Raw genomic sequence first — 19,504 nt, 5'->3', positions numbered from 1 at the left:
GAGGAGGCGGGGGTTAGTGGCAGCCAGGAGGAGGCAGGGCTAAGTGGCAGCCAGGAGAAGCCTGGGACCAGTAGCAGCCTGACCGAATCGCAGGTTCTTCCCCTCGGCCTTCCAAACAAAAGACCCAGGAAGGGGAGTCACGTGCAGGATTCAGCACTCAGGCTCATTCAGGAGGCTTCTGCGTCCCTCAGAGCCACCCCCACTCCCGAAGAGGCCTTTGCCTGCATGGCTACCACCAAACTGCAGGGCATGCAGGAGGGCCAACGCCAACTGTGTGAGGACCTTCTTTATAAAGTCTTAACTAAGGGGGTGAGGGGCAAAATCACACCCAATACCCACGTGATTGAGTTGGAACATCCTCCTCCTCCTCCTGCCACAACTACACCACCACAGCCACAGCGTGGAAGGAAGCGTGGAAGGAAGACCAGAGTGATGACCCTGGGTTCAGTCTGGTCTGACAAAAGATGCAGGCTCTTTTATAACCACAGCCTGGGGACACAGATGTCATCTGCTGCTTTCATGATCTCTGGGACTTCTGGACCAGACTGCACTCCCTTATATATGGACTCCTCAGGCCACCAATTTTGCAGTAAAATCATTGATGTGTGCCCTGGGGGTCAAAGGCTTCACCAATTTCTGGTGTTTCTCCAGCGTTGCCTCCCTCTTTGTTTGGTTCTGAGCCCTTAATAAAGGTTTTTTGGTTTCAATTAGACTCGCCTATGTGTGTTTTCATTCAAAAAGGACAGTTTGTTTGTGAGGAGGCAGGTACATTTCAAAATACAATGTGAAATTAACAAGAGACACCAACACCAAGCAACCTCCTTGAGATTAAATAATACAAGATAATAATGGTGTTGTGGTAACTTGACACACAAAACACACACAAAAATATTCTGTATGTTAAATAACTAACTATAAAAAAAAAAAAAAACAAGATCAGCCTTGAAAAAAAATACAAACCAAAAAAAAAAAAAAAATCACATCAGGCTTTAAAAAAAAAAAAAAAAAAAAAACACAAAAAAAAATTATATAGATTTTTGGTCAGATGTGACAAATCATAATATATTGAGGGAATCAGGATAAATAAGAAAGAAAGAAGTTTGTGAGAACTCTGTGTGAATATCAGCAGCAAAACTACTTTGTTCTTCCTGCATTATAAAGAAGAAGACAGTGCGCTGCATTAAACTATTTTAAACATTGCAGCCTGACGAAAGTGCTCTATCCATTCCGAACACTAATTTTACCAGACCGAGCTGTTCCGTCTCGGGAATTTCTTCTGAGCATGCGTGGCACTTTGTGCATCGGAATTGTCCACACACGGTTGGAATTGACGCAATCGGATTTTGTTGTCGGAAAATTTTATAGCCTGCTCTCAAACTTTGTGTGTCGGAAAATCCGATGGAAAAAGTCCGATGGAGCCCACACACGGTCGGAATTTTTGACAACACGCTCCGATCGCACATTTTCCGTTGGAAAATCCGACCATGTGTACGGGGCGTAAGTGTTGTGTTAGCCCCCATTGCTAGCCTAAAGTGATTGTAAAGTATCATTTTTTTTTCTAGTTAAAAATAATAAACATGTTATACTTACCTCCTCTGTGCAGTGGTTTTGCACAGAGCAGCCCAGATCCTCCTCTTCTCGGGTCCCCCTTCTGAGATCCTGGTCCCTCCCTCCTGTTGAGTGCCCCCACAGCAAGCAGCTTGCTATGGGGGCACCCAAGCCGAGTCACAGCTCCCTGTATATATATATGCAGACACGGAGCCCCGAACCGGCCCCACCCCCTCTCTCCCCTGATTAACTAACTGACTTTGATTGACAGCCACGGGTGCCAATGGCGCCACTGCTGTGTCTCAGCCAATCAGGAGGAGTGTCCTGGACAGCTTAGACATTCGTGGACATCGCTGGAGAGAGATGGGGCTCAGGTAAGTAATTAGGGGGGCTGCTACACACAAAAGGTTTTTTATCTTAATGCACAGAATGCATTAAGTTAAAAAAAAACCTGCCTTTACAACCCCTTTAAGGGCTGTGATGGCCCCCATTCACACTATGGTTTCACACATTATTGTGCTCATTCACACCTATGCAACAGACTGCCGTTCAATTTTTTTTTGCTCCGCAGTGCATTTTTGGCCCCATAGACTTGTACATGTGTTTTGGGCGTATTTTTTTGCATAACAACCTTCTTCTCCTTCTAGCAAAACTACTACTTCTACTCTAACCAGACTGCAGAGAGATGAAAATGGAGAGACCATGCTGGAAGCTGGAGAGCCGATACGGCCGCAGCGTGAAAGGACATTGCTCTACCATCCCAAAGACAATAATTAGTAAGAACGCTGCAAGCGGGCGAGGGCATAGAATGACACTGCCCATGCAGTTTGTATTGATTAGAACACCTAGCCAGCCTGAAAACACATGAAAAACACATGAAAAAGCTACAAAAGCACACCAGCAAAACACCTTAAAAAAAAAAAAAAAAAAGCACGAATCTGCAGAAGTACTAGTGTGATGGGGGCTTATTTCTTCCCTGTAGTAATCGTTTTTCTAGATGCTACATATCACACACACAGACAAACGAAATTGTTATTTTTTATTCTGCTTTCTGTGGCCTTTGTTTCTATTTCCTGAATGTTTGCCAGAATCCATCTATAAAGAGACTGTGATTTCTGCTTGTTTTTCATCTGTTTGATCCATTTCAGCAGATGGTAAAATTCTTTTATTAAGTACCTTTACATATGAATTCTTTGGCTACTGAAAAAAAAAAAACAATATGTTCTAACGAAAAAAACAACACTACAAAACATTTATTGTTAAAGTGGTATTCAACTCAAAACAAAATGAAATATATTGCAGCTTACCAATCATTCGTTTTTTTTTTTTCACCTGGTGATCTGACCAGTAACATACCTCCTGTATTAGAGCGCCCCCCACTGTGGATGAAGGAGGGGGCACCTTTGTAGAGCAACATTGTCAGTCTGGGGGGAAAGGGGAGTGTTAGATATACTAGCAGATTTAACAAATTGAAGCCACACTTTATAATCAGTTACAGAAAAGCTTTTCTTTTTTCTTTTGGTATAAAGGTTTTATATGAATAAATAAAAGCTGATCATTTTAAGCCCCCTTGCTACATCTACAGGACAGCTTGTTCTGTTGAAAAACAACAGACTTACTGACCAGATCACCTGGTGAAAATAAAGGAAAGAAAGCCTAACCACTTACGGACTGCCCGCCGTCATTATACAGCGGCACTTTGAAGTGGAGTATCGTTGTTATGGCAGCAGCTAGCTGCCATAACCCCGGTATCCACTTCTTCAGGTAAAAGTGGTCTCAGTGGCGGATTCACCGCAAGATCACTTTTATCGGTGGCGGGAGAGGGCCCCCCCCTCCCGCTATGCTCCGGTGCCCTCCGCCGCTTACCGAAGCCGCCGACTGGGGCGGAGACAATCGGATCCTGTCCCCTCTGTGATATGGAGCTGACAGAGGGAAAGATGACCCCCGCCCGTCTCCATACCATTGCAGGGCGGAAGCGACGTCAAAACGTCACTTCCACCCATAGCTCTTAAAGGGACATTTTTTTTTCTTCCAAACAACATTTTTTTTTATTGCATCTTATGCCCCGTACACACGATAGGATTTTCCGACAACAAAATCCATGTTTTTTTTTCCGATGGATGTTGGCTCAAACTTGTCTTGCATACACACGGTCGCACAAATCTTGTCGGAAATTCCGAACATCAAGAACACGGTGACATACAGCGAGCCGAGAAAAATGAAGTTCAATAGCCAGTGCGGCTCTTCTGCTTGATTCTGAGCATGCGTGGAACTTTGTGCGTCGGAATTGTGTACACACGATCGGAATTTACGACAACGGATTTTGTTGTCGGAAAATTTGAGAACCAGATCTCAAATTTTGTGCGATGGAAATTCCGATGGAAAATGTCCGATGGAGCCTACACACGGTGGGAATTTCCGACAACAAGCTCACATCGAACATTTTCCGTCGGAAAATCCGACCATGTGTACGCAGCATAAGTGTAAATATGAGATATGAGGTCTTTTTGACTCCAGATCTCATATTTAAGAGGTCCTGTTATGCTTTTTTTCTATTACAAGGGATGTTTACATTCCCTGAAATAGGAATAAAAGTGACACTTTTTTTTTTTTTAAAGAACAGTGTAAAAATAAAAAATAAAGAGTAAAATAAATAAGAAAAAAAAATTTAAAATGTTAATGCGCCCCGTCCCGCCAAGCTCGCGTACAGAAGCAAACGCATACGTGAGTAGCGCCCGCATATGAAAACGGTGTTCATACCACACATGTGAGGTATCGACGCGATCGTTAGAGCGAGAGCAATAATTCTAGCCCTAGACCGCCTCTGTAACTCAAACATGCAACCTCTAGAATTTTTTAAACGTTGCCGATGGAGATTTTTAAGGATAAAAGTTTGTTGCCATTCCAAGAGAGGGCGCAATTTTGAAGCATGACATGTTGGGTATCAATTTATTCGGCGTAACATCACCTTTCACAATATAAAAAAAAAAAAATTGGGCTACTTTACTGTTGTCTTATTTTTTAATTAAAAACGTGTATTTTTCCAAAAAAAGTGTGCTTGTGAGACCGCTGCGCAAATACGGTGTGACATAAAATATTGCAACGACCACCATTTTATTCTGTAGGGTGTTAGAAAAAATACAAATAATGTTTGGGGGTTCTAAGTAATTTTCTAGAAAAAAAAAAATGATTTTAACTTGTAAACAACAAGTTTGAAAAATAGGCCCGGTCTTAAAGTAGCTAAAAAAGAAAACAAATGCAGCGATCACATCTAATGATTGGTAAGCTGCTCTTGTGAAATGGACCTAATATAGTGTGAATTAAAAAACAGCAGTAGGAGTGGGAACCCCCTGGTTTGGGATAACTCTTTAAAGCTTAACTCTGAGGGAAAAAAACTTTTTTTGACTATTTGCTATTTATAACTAAAATACCTCAGATTGACAGTGCCAGCTCCAGTATAGTGAATGATCACTCTCCACATTCCTCTCCTCTTGTCCATTCACAAAACATCTTATATTCTTTCAAAGAATACAAGGCATTCTGTGAGAGGACAAGGAGAGAGGAGAGGCGAATGAAAGTCACAATCTCCCCTTATCCATTGACAGTAGGGGGCTGATTTACTAAAGGCAAATAGGCTGTGCACAGGGCTGTGTTTAATGCGGGGCAAAAGGGGCATCTGCCCAGGGCCCTGTCATTGTTGGGGGGCGCTGTGCTGCCCGCCCCTTGAGCCCCGCGCTGCCCGCTGGAGTGTGGCCACCTCCGGTGCTGGTCGCATGCTTGCTGCTCGCTACTGCCACTTGGAAAGACACAAGCGCTGCTTGTATCATTCCAAGTGACGGCACTCCTCTCCCGGCGGCCGCTCTGATCCCTCGGGTATACACATCGATCTCTGAGAGCAGAGGAGGAAGGGGGCAGGGACTCTGCACAGGGGAAGCTGCCTCTGGGACTGGCAGGCTGCAGGGACATCAGACAACACACTGTGAGTAACATTAGGAAAACTGTTTACTGGAATCCGGGGGGGGGGGGGGGGGGGGGGCTTTGTGGGAGGAGAGCCTTGGACTTAGGGGGAGTGGAGCTCTTTACTGGAATCTGGGGGGGGGGGAGGAGAGCCGTGCACTCCTGCACTCTGCACCTACCTCACCCCTGCACTCTGCACCTACCTCACCCCTGCACTCTGCACCCACCTCACCCCTGCACTCTGCACCCACCTCTCTCCTGCACTCTGCACCCACCTCTCTCCTGCACTCTGCACCCACCTCACTCCTGCACTCTGCACCCACCTCACCCCTGCACTCTGCACCCACCTCACCCCTGCACTCTGCACCCACCTCACTCCTGCACTCTGCACCCACCTCACTCCTGCACTCTGCACCCACCTCTCTCCTGCACTCTGCACCCACCTCTCTCCTGCACTCTGCACCCACCTCACCCCTGCACTCTGCACCCACCTCACCCCTGCACCCACCTCACCCCTGCACTCTGCACCCACCTCACCCCTGCACTCTACACACACCTCACCCCTGCACTCTGCACCCACCTCACCCCTGCACCCACCTCACTCCTGCACTCTGCACCCACCTCACTCCTGCACTCTGCACCCACCTCACCCCTGCACTCACCTCAACCCTGCACTCTGCACTCACCTCACCCCTGCACTCTGCACCCACCTCACCCCTGCACTCTGCACCCACCTCACCCCTGCACTCTGCACCCACCTCACCCCTGCACTTTGCACCCACCTCACCCCTGCACTTTGCACCCACCTCACCCCTGCACTCACCTCACCCCTGCACTCACCTCACCCCTGCACTCTGCACCCACCTCACTCCTGCACTTTGCACCCACCTCACCCCTGCACTTTGCACCCACCTCACCCCTGCACTCTGCACCCACCTCACAACTGCACTTTGCACCCACCTCACTCCTGCACTCTGCACCCACGTCACCCCTGCACTCTGCACCTACCTCACCCCTGCACTCTGCACCTACCTCACCCCTGCACTCTGCACCCACCTCACCCCTGCACTCTGCACCCACCTCACCCCTGCACTCTGCACCCACCTCACCCCTGCACTCTGCACCTACCTCACCCCTGCACTCTGCACCCACCTCACCCCTGCACTCTGCACCCACCTCACTCCTGCACTCTGCACCCACCTCTCTCCTGCACTCTGCACCCACCTCTCTCCTGCACTCTGCACCCACCTCACCCCTGCACTCTGCACCCACCTCACCCCTGCACCCACCTCACTCCTGCACTCTGCACCCACCTCACCCCTGCACTCTGCACCCACCTCACCCCTGCACTCTGCACCCACCTCACCCCTGCACTCTGCACCCACCTCACCCCTGCACTCTGCACCCACCTCACCCCTGCACTCTGCACCCACCTCACCCCTGCACTCTACACACACCTCACCCCTGCACTCTGCACCCACCTCACCCCTGCACTCTGCACCCACGTCACCCCTGCACTCTGCACCCACCTCACTCCTGCACTCTGCACCCACGTCACCCCTGCACTCTGCACCCACCTCACCCCTGCACTCTGCACCCAGCTCACCCCTGCACTCTGCACCCACCTCACCCCTGCACTCTGCACCCACCTCACCCCTGCACTCACCTCACCCCTGCACCCACCTCACCCCTGCACTCTGCACCCACCTCACCCCTGCACTCTGCACCCACCTCACCCCTGCATTAACCTCACCCCTGCACTCTGCACCCACCTCACCCCTGCACTCTGCACCCACCTCACCCCTGCACTCTGCACCCACCTCACCCTGCACTTTGCACCCACCTCACCCCTGCACTTTGCACCCACCTCACCCGTGCACTTTGCACCCACCTCACCCCTGCACTCACCTCACCCCTGCACTCACCTCACCCCTGCACTCTGCACCCACCTCACCCCTGCACTTTGCACCCACCTCACCCCTGCACTTTGCACCCACCTCACCCCTGCACTCTGCACCCACCTCACAACTGCACTCTGCACCCACCTCACTCCTGCACTCTGCACCCACCTCACCCCTGCACTCTGCACCCACCTCACCCCTGCACCCACCTCACTCCTGCACTCTGCACCCACCTCACCCCTGCACTCACCTCACCCCTGCACCCACCTCACCCCTGCACTCTGCACCCACCTCACCCCTGCACTCTGCACCCACCTCACCCCTGCACTCACCTCACCCCTGCACTCTGCACCCACCTCACCCCTGCACTCTGCACCCACCTCACCCCTGCACTCTGCACCCACCTCACTCCTGCACTTTGCACCCACCTCACCCCTGCACTCTGCACCCACCTCACAACTGCATTTTGCACCCACCTCACTCCTGCATTCTGCACCCACGTCACCCCTGCACTCTGCACCCACCTCACCCCTGCACTCTGCACCCACCTCACCCCTGCACCCACCTCACTCCTGCACTCTGCACCCACCTCACCCCTGCACTCACCTCACCCCTGCACCCACCTCACCCCTGCACTCTGCACCCACCTCACCCCTGCACTCACCTCACCCCTGCACTCACCTCACCCCTGCAATCTGCACCCACCTCACCCCTGCATTCTGCACCCACCTCACCCCTGCACTCTGCACCCACCTCACCCCTGCACTCTGCACCCACCTCACCCCTGCACCCACCTCACTCCTGCACTCTGCACCCACCTCACCCCTGCACTCACCTCAACCCTGCACTCTGCACCCACCTCACCCCTGCACTCTGCACCCACCTCACCCCTGCACTTTGCACCCACCTCACCCCTGCACTTTGCACCCACCTCACCCCTGCATCCACCTCACCCCTGCACTCACCTCACCCCTGCACTCACCTCACCCCTGCACTCACCTCACCCCTGCACTCTGCACCCACCTCACCCCTGCACTTTGCACCCACCTCACCCCTGCACTCTGCACCCACCTCACCCCTGCACTCTGCACCCACCTCACAACTGCACTTTGCACCCACGTCACCCCTGCACTCTGCACCCACGTCACCCCTGCACTCTGCACCCACCTCACCCCTGCACCCACCTCACTCCTGCACTCTGCACCCACCTCACCCCTGCACTCACCTCACCCCTGCACTCACCTCACCCCTGCACCCACCTCACCCCTGCACCCACCTCACCCCTGCACTCTGCACCCACCTCACCCCTGCACTCTGCACCCACTTCACCCCTGCACTCTGCATCCACTTCACCCCTGCACTCAGCTCACCCCTGCACTCTGCACCCACCTCACCCCTGCACTCTGCACCCACCTCACTCCTGCACTCTGCACCCACCTCACTCCTGCACTCTGCACTCACCTCACCCCTGCACTCTGCACCCACCTCACCCCTGCACTCTGCACCCACCTCACCCCTGCACTCTGCACCCTCCTCACCCCTGCACCCACCTCACCCCTGCACTCTGCACCCACCTCACCCCTGCACCCACCTCACCCCTGCACTCTGTACCCACCTCACCCCTGCACTCTGCACTCACCTCACTCCTGCACTCTGCACCCACCTCACCCCTGTACCCACCTCACCCCTGCACTCTGCACCCACCTCACCCCTCTCTGCCTCTCTGGCAGCCAATCACAATCACTGCCTGATCTGCTGCAGTAAACTCATTTTTGACTCGCACAGCTTTGCCATTCTAAATTATAGAAGATTTCTAGTTTAGATTAACATTCTTTTCTAAAGCCTTTTTTTATACCCGAAAGTACGTAAAGCACAGAGGACGCCGGGTGGTATGAGATGTGCCTGCCAGTTGTCTGCAGATGGCCATCTGTGTTCCTATTCTCATGGGACTGATATTTTTGTCGGATGTGTGACTCTCCCATGGGGTCTTCACTTTCAAATATTGGATTTCTATAAAACCTCTGATTAGTAGTCACTTGTCATGCAGTCTTTAACAAGATGTGTGATGCTTGGCATGTGTTTGGATCACAATTTCTTGATAAAGACGACTATCATGGGTAATATTGTGTTCTAAACAATTTAAGTAACACAATGACACGGCTCCAAGTCAGCCCACTTGCATGCAGATTTCTATTCTCATACGAATCCACACAGCAAGGTGCCAGTCCTGTTCACAGCCGAAGAAAACTGCATAAGAAGACGGATGACCGCACTCAATAGTATAGAAACTCCAAGCAGAGTTATTGATAATCTATTAAAATACAAACACCACAGCTCCACAAACAGGGAACAGCGTTAACATGTTTCACGCACAGGGCTGCTGTTAGAAATCACGGGGCCCCATACAGCCTACCTGACAGGGCCCCCCCCCGGCTGAAAGTGACTGAGGACATAGACTTATCAGTCCCTTTCTTTACAGCCTCGGCTGCACAGATGAATGAATAGGAAGCGCTCAGAAGCTTCCTGCTTATTTACAAACGGAAGCATAGTAGACGCTGTTTACTATGCTTCAGCGATGAATGGACACAGTAGTGATTGGTACAGATTGCTCACTGTGTTTATTCAGGAAAGAAAGAGGCCAGTAAATTACATATTTACCGGCCCCTTCCCTCGCTCTCCATCCTGAAACTTCTTCCTGTGTGCCCATAGCATAATTGCAGTGAAAGGTGGTTCTACAAAGAATTGACTCAGGGGGGCTGAATACAAATACACGCCACACTTTTCACATATTTATTTGTATAAAATTTTGAAAACCATTTATCATTTTCCTTCCACTTCACAATTATGTGCCATGTTGTGTTGGGCTATCACATAAAATTCCAATAAAATACATTTACGTTTTTGGTTGTAACATGACAAAATGTGGGAAATTTCAGGGGGTATGAATACTTTTTCAAGGCACTGTGTATACGGTGTCCAGGAAGTGGGTTCTAAACCTGGCCTCTGGATATACTGTATCCTCTTGTGTTTGTGCTGGGAGAGCGCCCAATTGTGTGCTCCCAGCACTGAGAAAGGGCTGATCTGGGGGAGCTAGATCACATGATACCTGTGATAGAGTCTGATTGGCTATCGCAGTAGTCATTCAATCAAACAACTCACTTTATACATTGTATCTTTTATTCCTCACTGGAAGACATGTCCGCAAAAAAACAAAAACAAACAAACTGTCTGTTAAAAAAAGAAAGAAAGAAAGAAAGAATAAGTAGTTCAGGGCCTAAACTAGTGTAGTGAGTCTAATGCCGCGTACACGTGATCGCACATTCCGACAACAAAACCGTGGATTTTTTTCCGACGGATGTTGGCTCAAACTTGTCTTGCATTCACACGGTCACACAAATCTTGTCGGAAATTCCGAACGTCAAGAACGCGGTGAGGACAAGCCGAGAAAAATGAAGTTCAATAGCCAGTGCGGCTCTTCTACTTGATTCTGAGCATGCGTGGAACTTTGTGTGTCGGACTTGGGTACACACGATCGGAATTTCCGACAACAAAGTTTGTTGTCAGAAAATTTGAGAACCAGCTCTCAAACATTTGTTGTCGGAAATTCCGACAGCAAATGTCCGATGGAGCATACACACGGTCGGAATTTCCGACAACAAGCTCACATTGAACATTTGTTGTCGGAAATTTCGACCGTGTGTACGTGGTAATAGGATCTTTTCACATAGGTGGTCGGGTCCGACTGTCAGTTTTCCAGACGGTCCCAATCTAACCCTCTATTATCCTCTATGGAGCGGCCTAGTCCATAGGGTTGAATATTGAGTTGGCCCACCCTTTGCAGCTATAACAGCTTCAACTCTTCTGGGAAGGCTGTCCACAAGGTTTAGGAGTGTGTCTATGGGAATGTTTGACCATTCTTCCAGAAGCGCATTTGTCAGGTCAGGCACTGATGTTGGACGAGAAGGCCTTGTTTGCAGTATCCACTCTACTTCATCCCAAAGGTGTTCTATCGGGTTGAGTTCAGGACTCTGTGCAGGCCAGCCAAGTTCCTCCAACCAAAACTCGCTCATCCATGTCTTTATGGACCTTGCTTTGTGCACTGGTGTACAGTCATATTGGAACAGGAAGGGGCCATCCCTAAACTGTTCCCACAAAGTTGGGAGCATGAAATTGTCCAAAATGTCTTGGTATGCTGACGCCTTAAGAGTTCCCTTCACTGGAACAAAGGGGCCAAGCCCAACCCCTGAAAAACAACCCCACACCGTAATCCCCCCTCCACCAAATGATTTGGACCAGTGCACAAAGCAAGGTCCATAAAAACACGGATGAGCGAGTTTGGGGTGGAGGAACTTGACTGGCCTGCACAGAGTCCTGAACTAAACCCGACAGAACACATTTGGGATGGATTAGAGTGGAGCCTGCATGCCAGGTCTTCTCGTTCACATCAGTGCCTTACCTCACAAATGCGTTTCTGGAAGAATGGTCAAACATCCCCAAAGACACACTCCTAAACCTTGTGGACAGCCTTCCCAGGAGGGTTGAAGCTGTTATATCTGCAAAGGGTGAGCCAACTCAATATTGAACCCTACGGACTAATGCCCTGTACACACGGTCGGACATTGATCGGACATTCCGACAACAAAATCCATGGATTTTTTCCGAGGGATGTTGGCTCAAACTTGTCTTGCATACACACGGTCACACAAAGTTGTCCGAAAATCCGATCATTCTAAACGCGGTGACGTAAAACACGTACGTCGGGACTATAAACGGGGCAGTAGCCAATAGCTTTCATCTCTTTATTTATTCTGAGCATGCGTGGCACTTTATGCGTCGGATCTGTCTACACACGATCGGAATTTAACCGATCGGATTTTGTTGTCGGAAAATTTTATAGCCTGCTCTCAAACTTTGTGTGTCGGAAATTCCGACGGAAAAAGTCAGATGGAGCCCACACAATTTCCGACAGCACAATCCGATCGCACTTTTTCCATCGGAAAATCCGACCGTGTGTACAGGGCATAAGACTGGGATGCCATTAATGGTCATGTGCGTGTAAAGGCAGGTGTCCCAATACTTTTGGTAATATAGCGTATGAGGTATCACCGCGATAGTCAGAAGCAGGAGAATTTTTTTGCAAGTTTTTTTGGTGGTGGTACATGGTAATAGCATCAAATTATACATATAAATGTAAAAATAAATTTTTTCCCATTTCGAGTTATAAAAAAAACAAAAACAAAAAAAAAACAAACAAGCCAAAAGATATCCATTATTTCCCACCAAATGAAAGCTCAATCTTTTCCTATAAAAGCAAGGTATAGTCCACTTGGAGACACTAAGTAGTTGGGACGATAGGTCCAGTTTTATTAATACAGGTCACAGCTGCAAAATTGGACTTGGGCGTTTAAGGTTTGTTGTGACCCTGGTCATGAAGGGGTTAAGGATAGTGGGGTTATGGTTGGGATCACTTTTCCCTCTCCCTCCTCCTTTCTCTTCTTCTTTCTCTTTACTATTTATATTGCTGCTTTTCTTTCTTCCATTCCCCGGAGGAGCATGAGGATGTGGCCTATAATAACATCTCAACAATTCATAAAAGCCTGATATTATAAGTATAATGTTTTGCAATGTACTGGTCCATGACATGAGTATCTGTTGAGTGATTTCTTATCCATGTATGACCTTGGATTTATATTAATGAGGTTTACACACTATTATCCAGGGTAAGACTATGCCTTTCTCATGTTCTGACTGACGACTTTTATTTATTGTACTTTCTATGAACATTTTTTAATAAAAATAGAATCTTTAACAAAAATCCCTGCAGTGTACAAGTGTATTGGAGTGCCATTCAGAATGAACAGCACAACATTGAAAAGCACAAACAAAGTGCATCTATAGAAGGGAATCCAAAAATGCATTGGCCTTGATGAGGAACGTGAAATGAAAGTTCTGCAAGTACAGAAAAATACATGTTGATCTGCCAGAAATGCACACAGCTTGTAATTTCCTGATGTGATATGACACCACATACCTTTTTTGCACAATTAAATTGCATGACTTGGTGTCAGCCCTGGCCAGTTACCTGTTGTTAAACCCCTGAATCTTGTCCATTCTCCTCATCTCCACTGCATAAGGACTAATGCCCCGTACACACTGTCGGACATTGATCGGACATTCCGACAACAAAATCCATGGATTTTTTCCGACGGATGTTGGCTCAAACTTGTCTTGCATACACACGGTCATACAAAGTTGTCGGAAAATCCGATCGTTCTGAACGCGGAGACGTAAAACACGTACGTCGGGACTATAAATGGGGCAGTAGCCAATAGCTTTCGTCTCTTAATTTATTCTGAGCATGCGTGGCACTTTGTGTGTCGGATTTGTGTACACACGATCGGAATTTCCGACAACGGATTTTGTTGTCGGAAAATTTTATATCCTGCTCTCAAACTTTGTGTGTCGGAAAATCCGATGGAAAATGTGTGATGGAGCCCACACACGGTCGGAATTTCCGACAACAAGGTCCTATCACACATTTTCCGTCGGAAAATCCGACCGTGTGTACGGGGCATTATTGCTCTGCAGTGCAAGGGAGGAACTGCGGGTGACTCCACAGAAAAGTATGCAAAGGACAGATTTAAAGGAGAAGTTTGGGGTTAAAAAAAAAAAAATAGGACATATACTGAGCTGCAGCTGTCCGCTGTTGACTCTAAAGGCTCGTACACACGATCGGATTGTTGGCCAACAAAACCGTGGAATTTTGCCCGAAGGGCGTTGGCCCAAACTTGTCTTGCATACACATGGCCACACAATTGTTGGCCAACAATTACGAACGTAGTGACGTACTACGTGGTTTTTCAGCTCTTTAGCGCCACCCTTTGGGCTCCTTCTAATTTCGTGTTAGTAGAAGTTTGGTGAGTGATTCGCGCTTTTCATTTTGCGCTTTTCAGTTCGTTTCTGAACGGCCGTTCATCAACCAGCCATATTGCGGAATCGCAGGAGATAACATGTTATTTATTATTGGCCTTGGAGTTATTGCTTTGACATAATTTTTTTGGTTGAATAATAATGATTTGATTTGTTATATTTTCTATATTTTTGGATACATAGAATGCACTTTTTGGTTAAGTTCTATTGGCAGATAGCATGTCTAATTGTATTTGTTTTATTATTTTTTTAATGCACAATAAAAAAATTGTGTAGAATAATACTTGGCTATGTGTTTTACTTCAAATGACAGTTTGGGAGTAGGCAGTTACATTTTTAAAAATACAATGTAAAATTAACAAGGGACACCAACATAGTTGTATCTTTGATCTTAAAAAAGTACAGGATAATGGTGTTGTGGTAACTTGCCCAAATTAAAAAAAAAAAAAAAAAAAAAGCATAATAATATTATTCTTGATATCACTAGGAAAAAAAAGCCTTTGAAAATTATTTTGCAATAACTCCATCAGTATCACCAGCAAAGCAGCTTCATTATTATCCCATTAAAGAAGAAGAGAATGTGTGCTGCATTTGGAGATTTCATAATTTGCCACATCACAAATGTTAATTCTCAATTACGATCGCTAGTTTACAAGACCGACCGCTTCTGGCTCGTCCTTGCTTCTGAGCATGCGTGTTTGTACTTTGGACTTTTGTCCGACGGACTTGTGTACACCATGTACACCGCTTGTGTAAATCGTTTGTGTAAATCCGACAATACACATTTGTCCACGGAAAATTTGAAAACCTGCTAGCCAACATCTGTTTGCGGAAAGTCCGACATCAATTGTCCGATGGAGCACACACACGGTCAGATTTACCGACAACAGCCTGTCATCGAACATTTCCCGTTGGAAAGTCCGATCGTGTGTACGGGGCTTAAGACCGAGAACTGATCGATCACATGACTGCTGATCGCTCATTTCTCGGTTCTCCTTGGAGTTGAGAGCAGTGATTGTCAGTCTCCGCTCTTCACTCTGCACCTCCGAGGCTCACTGGAAAACCAGGCTGGAGAGCAGGCGGGCGCAGCTGGCTTCGGTTCTCAGCGTTGTGCTGAGAGCCAGAGCCAACTATCAATCAGGCAGCTAGGCGGATCCTGGCATTATGGTGCCCCCATGGGAAGATGCCACTCTTGCATGCTCACTCCCGAGCCCTGCTGCTGCATCCCCTGACACAGACTGTGGGACTCGGCCCCGTCCCCAACTCCCAATTACTCCCTGTGCCTCAGCAAAGCCAGCGAGACCCAAAAGTGAGGGGAGAGAAGAGCTGCAGACGTGCACAGCACTGGATTGAATGGGGGCTCAGGTAAGTAAAAGGAGGGGTGAGGGGGGGGGATGCTGATGCCTAAACATTTTTTATGGAATGCATAAAGGTAAAAAACCTTTAGGCTTTAGAACCACTTTAAGTTGCATACCTGAGTAGGCCATGTTGGTCCTCCTGAAGCATGTAAAAAAAAATCTCCTGAAAGCAGCTTCTCCTCTCCTTTATCCCCATGGTTGAGCATCCAATGGCTGTAGTGTACTGGAAACAGGATAGGACTGGAAGGGGGGTCCATTAGGAGTTTTTTTTAACAGTATTCAATGGGACAACATGGCCCACAGGTGTGCAACTTAAAGTGGGGTTCCACCCAAAAAAACAAAAATACATGAAAAATCCTAAAAAAAAACAAAAAAAAAACAAAAAAAATTTGGATATTTTTTTTTTTAACTTACCTCTAAATGCCTGTTGCTAGGGGGTCCCTCGTAGTCTGCCCCTTCCAGTGCCTGGGCTGGTGACATCACTTCCCCCTCGGCACAGGAAGGGCTCCGCTCTGCTCCCTCCCTCCTGTCAATCATCTGGGACCCATTACAGGTCCCAGGTGACTGAGCGGCCAATCACGGTGCGCGGCGCCGCTCGCGCATGCGCAGTGGGTGCCAGGCTGTGAAGCCACAGCCCGGCGCCCACAGTTGCAATGCCGGCGCCGCTGAACGGAGGGGGGAGACGAGCGGGGCTTCAATCCCCCGCATCGCTGGACCCTGGGACAGGTAAGTGTCCAATTAAAAGTCAGCAGCTGCAGTATTTGTAGCTGCTGACTTTTAATTTTTTTTTTTTTTTTTACTGGACCCCCTGGGTGGAACTCCTGTTTAATTAACCAAGAGGTTTGTAAACAACATGGTGCATTTACATGTACTGAGATTTGACTGCATGGGCTGTTTTATGCACCAAAATGAACTAACTCTTTAAGGGATCAAATAAGAGAAGTTCATTATTAGAGACATAGACTTTACGGGCACAAGGATCTTAAATGGTTCCTGAGGTCTACAGAAGCTGCTTACAACTACTGTATCCTGTTCCTTAATACCCTTATTATTTAAAGTTTTCTTACAGAAAGAAAAAACAGATAGTGAAAATAAATAAGATAAAAAAAATGATGCAACATTATACAAAAAGAATCAAATACATACATAAAAGAAACCTCCAAAAAAAACATTATTTTTTTTCCGAGCAAATGTTGCTCAGTGAGCAAAAATGTATAGTTTTCATTTTGTCAAAACTTCTCCGGCAATGATATCAGTAATTTTGCAGAGAATTTATTTTCACTCAATCTGTCAATCTGCTCATCCCTTCTCAACAGTTACATGGAAGGCCATCAGGTGTTGAGAACTTAACGTGATAAAACCAAACTTACCCTCCTCACAAGTTTCTCCTCCTTTTCCCAGATTACAGTGGCACCGTGAGCCTCCGCGGTCATAATCATTGAGGCAGAAGCTGTCCGCAGGACAGGCAGTTTCCTCACATGTCAGGTCAAATAGCCGGGGAGGAGACATCAGACTGACCCTTCTGGTGGGTTTTGCAGTTGCTCTCACTGTGGTGGTAGCAGATAAGGGGGTGGTTGTTGTAGGCGTGGTTATCATGCTCTTTCTGGCAGTGGTGGATTTTATTGGTGAAGAAGTGGTAGTTCTTAAAGGAACTATCTTTGTATATGTCCCAGATGTCCCTTTGGTTTCGATAACAAACTTTTTGTTGCCCTCTTTTTTGGAAGGAAGTGGCTTCACCTATCGAACAACAGTACATTTTTACATTATGACACAGAAGCAATTAGACATGTGCACAATGAAATATTTCGTTTCGGAATTTCGGTTTCGTCCGAAAAATACATTTATTTAGTTCGTTTAGTTCGAAATTCATTTTTATTTATTTTATCTCGTTAAAAAATGCATTTGTCAAAAAAAATCCAAATTAAGGTCGAATCTGTCAATTGAAGGATTCTGGTATCTGTCGAATGTTCTACGAAGATTCGACGAAGCAGCTAAACTGTACGACGCCGCAATCGTACATTTCCGGTCGAATGCTCTGCCCACAAGCTATAGTAGAATTCTAATGTTGTATGACTAGTAATAATTATATTTATTAATTATTATTATTAGTCAACCAACATTAGAATTCTTCTATAGCCTATGGGCGAAGCATTTGACTGCAAATGTCCGCTCGCGGCGATCGTATGTATTTAGCTGCTTCGTCGAATCTTCATATCTCTATAATGTCGATTCTTTTCTCTCTTTGTCGAATAATCTTGGACTAATAGAGTTAGGTTAGGCACATTCGACACATTGCTATTGTCACCATCATGTCGAATCTTCTATCTATATCGAACTGTTGTCGCAATGAAATGAAAATAAAGCATTTTTTATGTCGGATCTTTCGGATTCTGCGCGTTCGTTATCGTTTGTTAAAACGAATGCGAAAATCCCCGAAATTCGAACGAAAATGCATTCAGATGAAAACGAATGCACATGTCTAGAAGCAATATAAAACTGCATGTGACCGAATGCTTTTATGACCAGAGGTCATCAGAGCCCAGACCAAATTTAGCCGACCTAGGTAACTTGACAATAACTCTATGAATAATTTCTAAATAATATCTAAATTTCAATCTAAAAAAATCTTACATTGTTTTTTAGAGACTTATGGGTGCATTTATTTAGTAGGTTGTGTAACCCCATTTTCATCAGGTGCCAACGGTCGTTTAAGACATCGTAATGCCTGAGGCTTTACATGGGCCTCATGATAATGTGATCACTGCAACTGGCTGTCATAGTGACCACATGATTGGGAGCCTGCCCTACCGCCTCCTGATCATTGTGATGTCATAGGGAGCTGTTGGTGACAGCTTGGTCACAGTGAAAATCAAAGTATAGGGAGTGGCGCTGTGTTAAAACAAAGGGTGTGGCTGTAAATTAAATAAGTGCTCAAGTGTGTGATATAATTGCTTCTTAGAAGTGAAAACATTTTTATATATATATATATATATATATATATACAAAACTCCCAAAAATCAATGTATCCCTATATTAGTGAAAAATCCTTATATAGTGGTAAAGGGAATTTGCTACTATATGTGCAAACACTAACATAAATATTAAATCATCACCATTATATAACATATATAAATCTACTAATTAGAAAATGTAAAGTGACAAGTGCCAAAAACTGTGGTTATCAAACCATTGTGCAATGATGTGCAAAAACCATTTGAAATAGTAAATCATAGGTAATGTGTAAAAACCGCAACTATATATCAAAGGAAATCCCATATATTGTTTGTTGCAAATTGTTCATAACAGTAGTAGAATGTGCCGTGCACTAAAACCCCGTAGAAATCGTGCAGAAGGTTCTCCTTTGCTGGTACAAAGCCGTGCTGTAATTACTGGCAGTCACCCCCCAATGTGGTTGCACTCACCGGAGCACTCCACCCCTGCAGGGGTACGAGCGTATGATGTTAAACCTGTCTCTCCGGTTATATGGATGCCAGTATCCTTCCACGCGTCTCAATTCAAAGCAGCTACTTGCATACATGGAGATGGGGACTCCCTGTCCCTTGATGTAATAAAGGTCCCCACTGGATATCCACTTAGATGTTAAAAAAATAAAAAGGGTTCTACACAGCGTGATTCTGTTTAAATGGATTCGTTTATTTATATAAAACAGTCCAGTCACAAAAGACTGATATCACACTGACGAATAAAACAATTAATGTTCCCAGATAGGAGAGGGAGCTCACAGGCTCATATGTTCTCCACACAATCCGGGGTTGCAGCGCCAGCATGAGCCACCGCTTGCGTTCCACC

The 19,504-nt window shown here is 46.6% G+C and overlaps 1 protein-coding gene across 2 annotated transcripts in view; it reads right to left on the bottom strand.

Moving 5' to 3' along the window:
• EGFLAM (EGF like, fibronectin type III and laminin G domains) overlaps positions 1–19,504 on the bottom strand; it is a 297,792-nt gene that overhangs the window by 75,008 nt on the left and 203,280 nt on the right. For both annotated transcript variants that reach the window (XM_073621500.1, XM_073621508.1), the window contains exon 9: positions 17,065–17,431. In XM_073621500.1, the coding sequence (XP_073477601.1) occupies positions 17,065–17,431 (367 nt within the window). The remainder of the gene's footprint in view (positions 1–17,064; positions 17,432–19,504) is intronic.

This window comes from Aquarana catesbeiana, linkage group LG01 (assembly GCF_042186555.1).
Source record: "Aquarana catesbeiana isolate 2022-GZ linkage group LG01, ASM4218655v1, whole genome shotgun sequence".
In the NCBI taxonomy this organism is placed as follows: Eukaryota; Metazoa; Chordata; class Amphibia; order Anura; family Ranidae; genus Aquarana; species Aquarana catesbeiana.
This window is presented reverse-complemented; position numbering and strand designations above follow the sequence as displayed.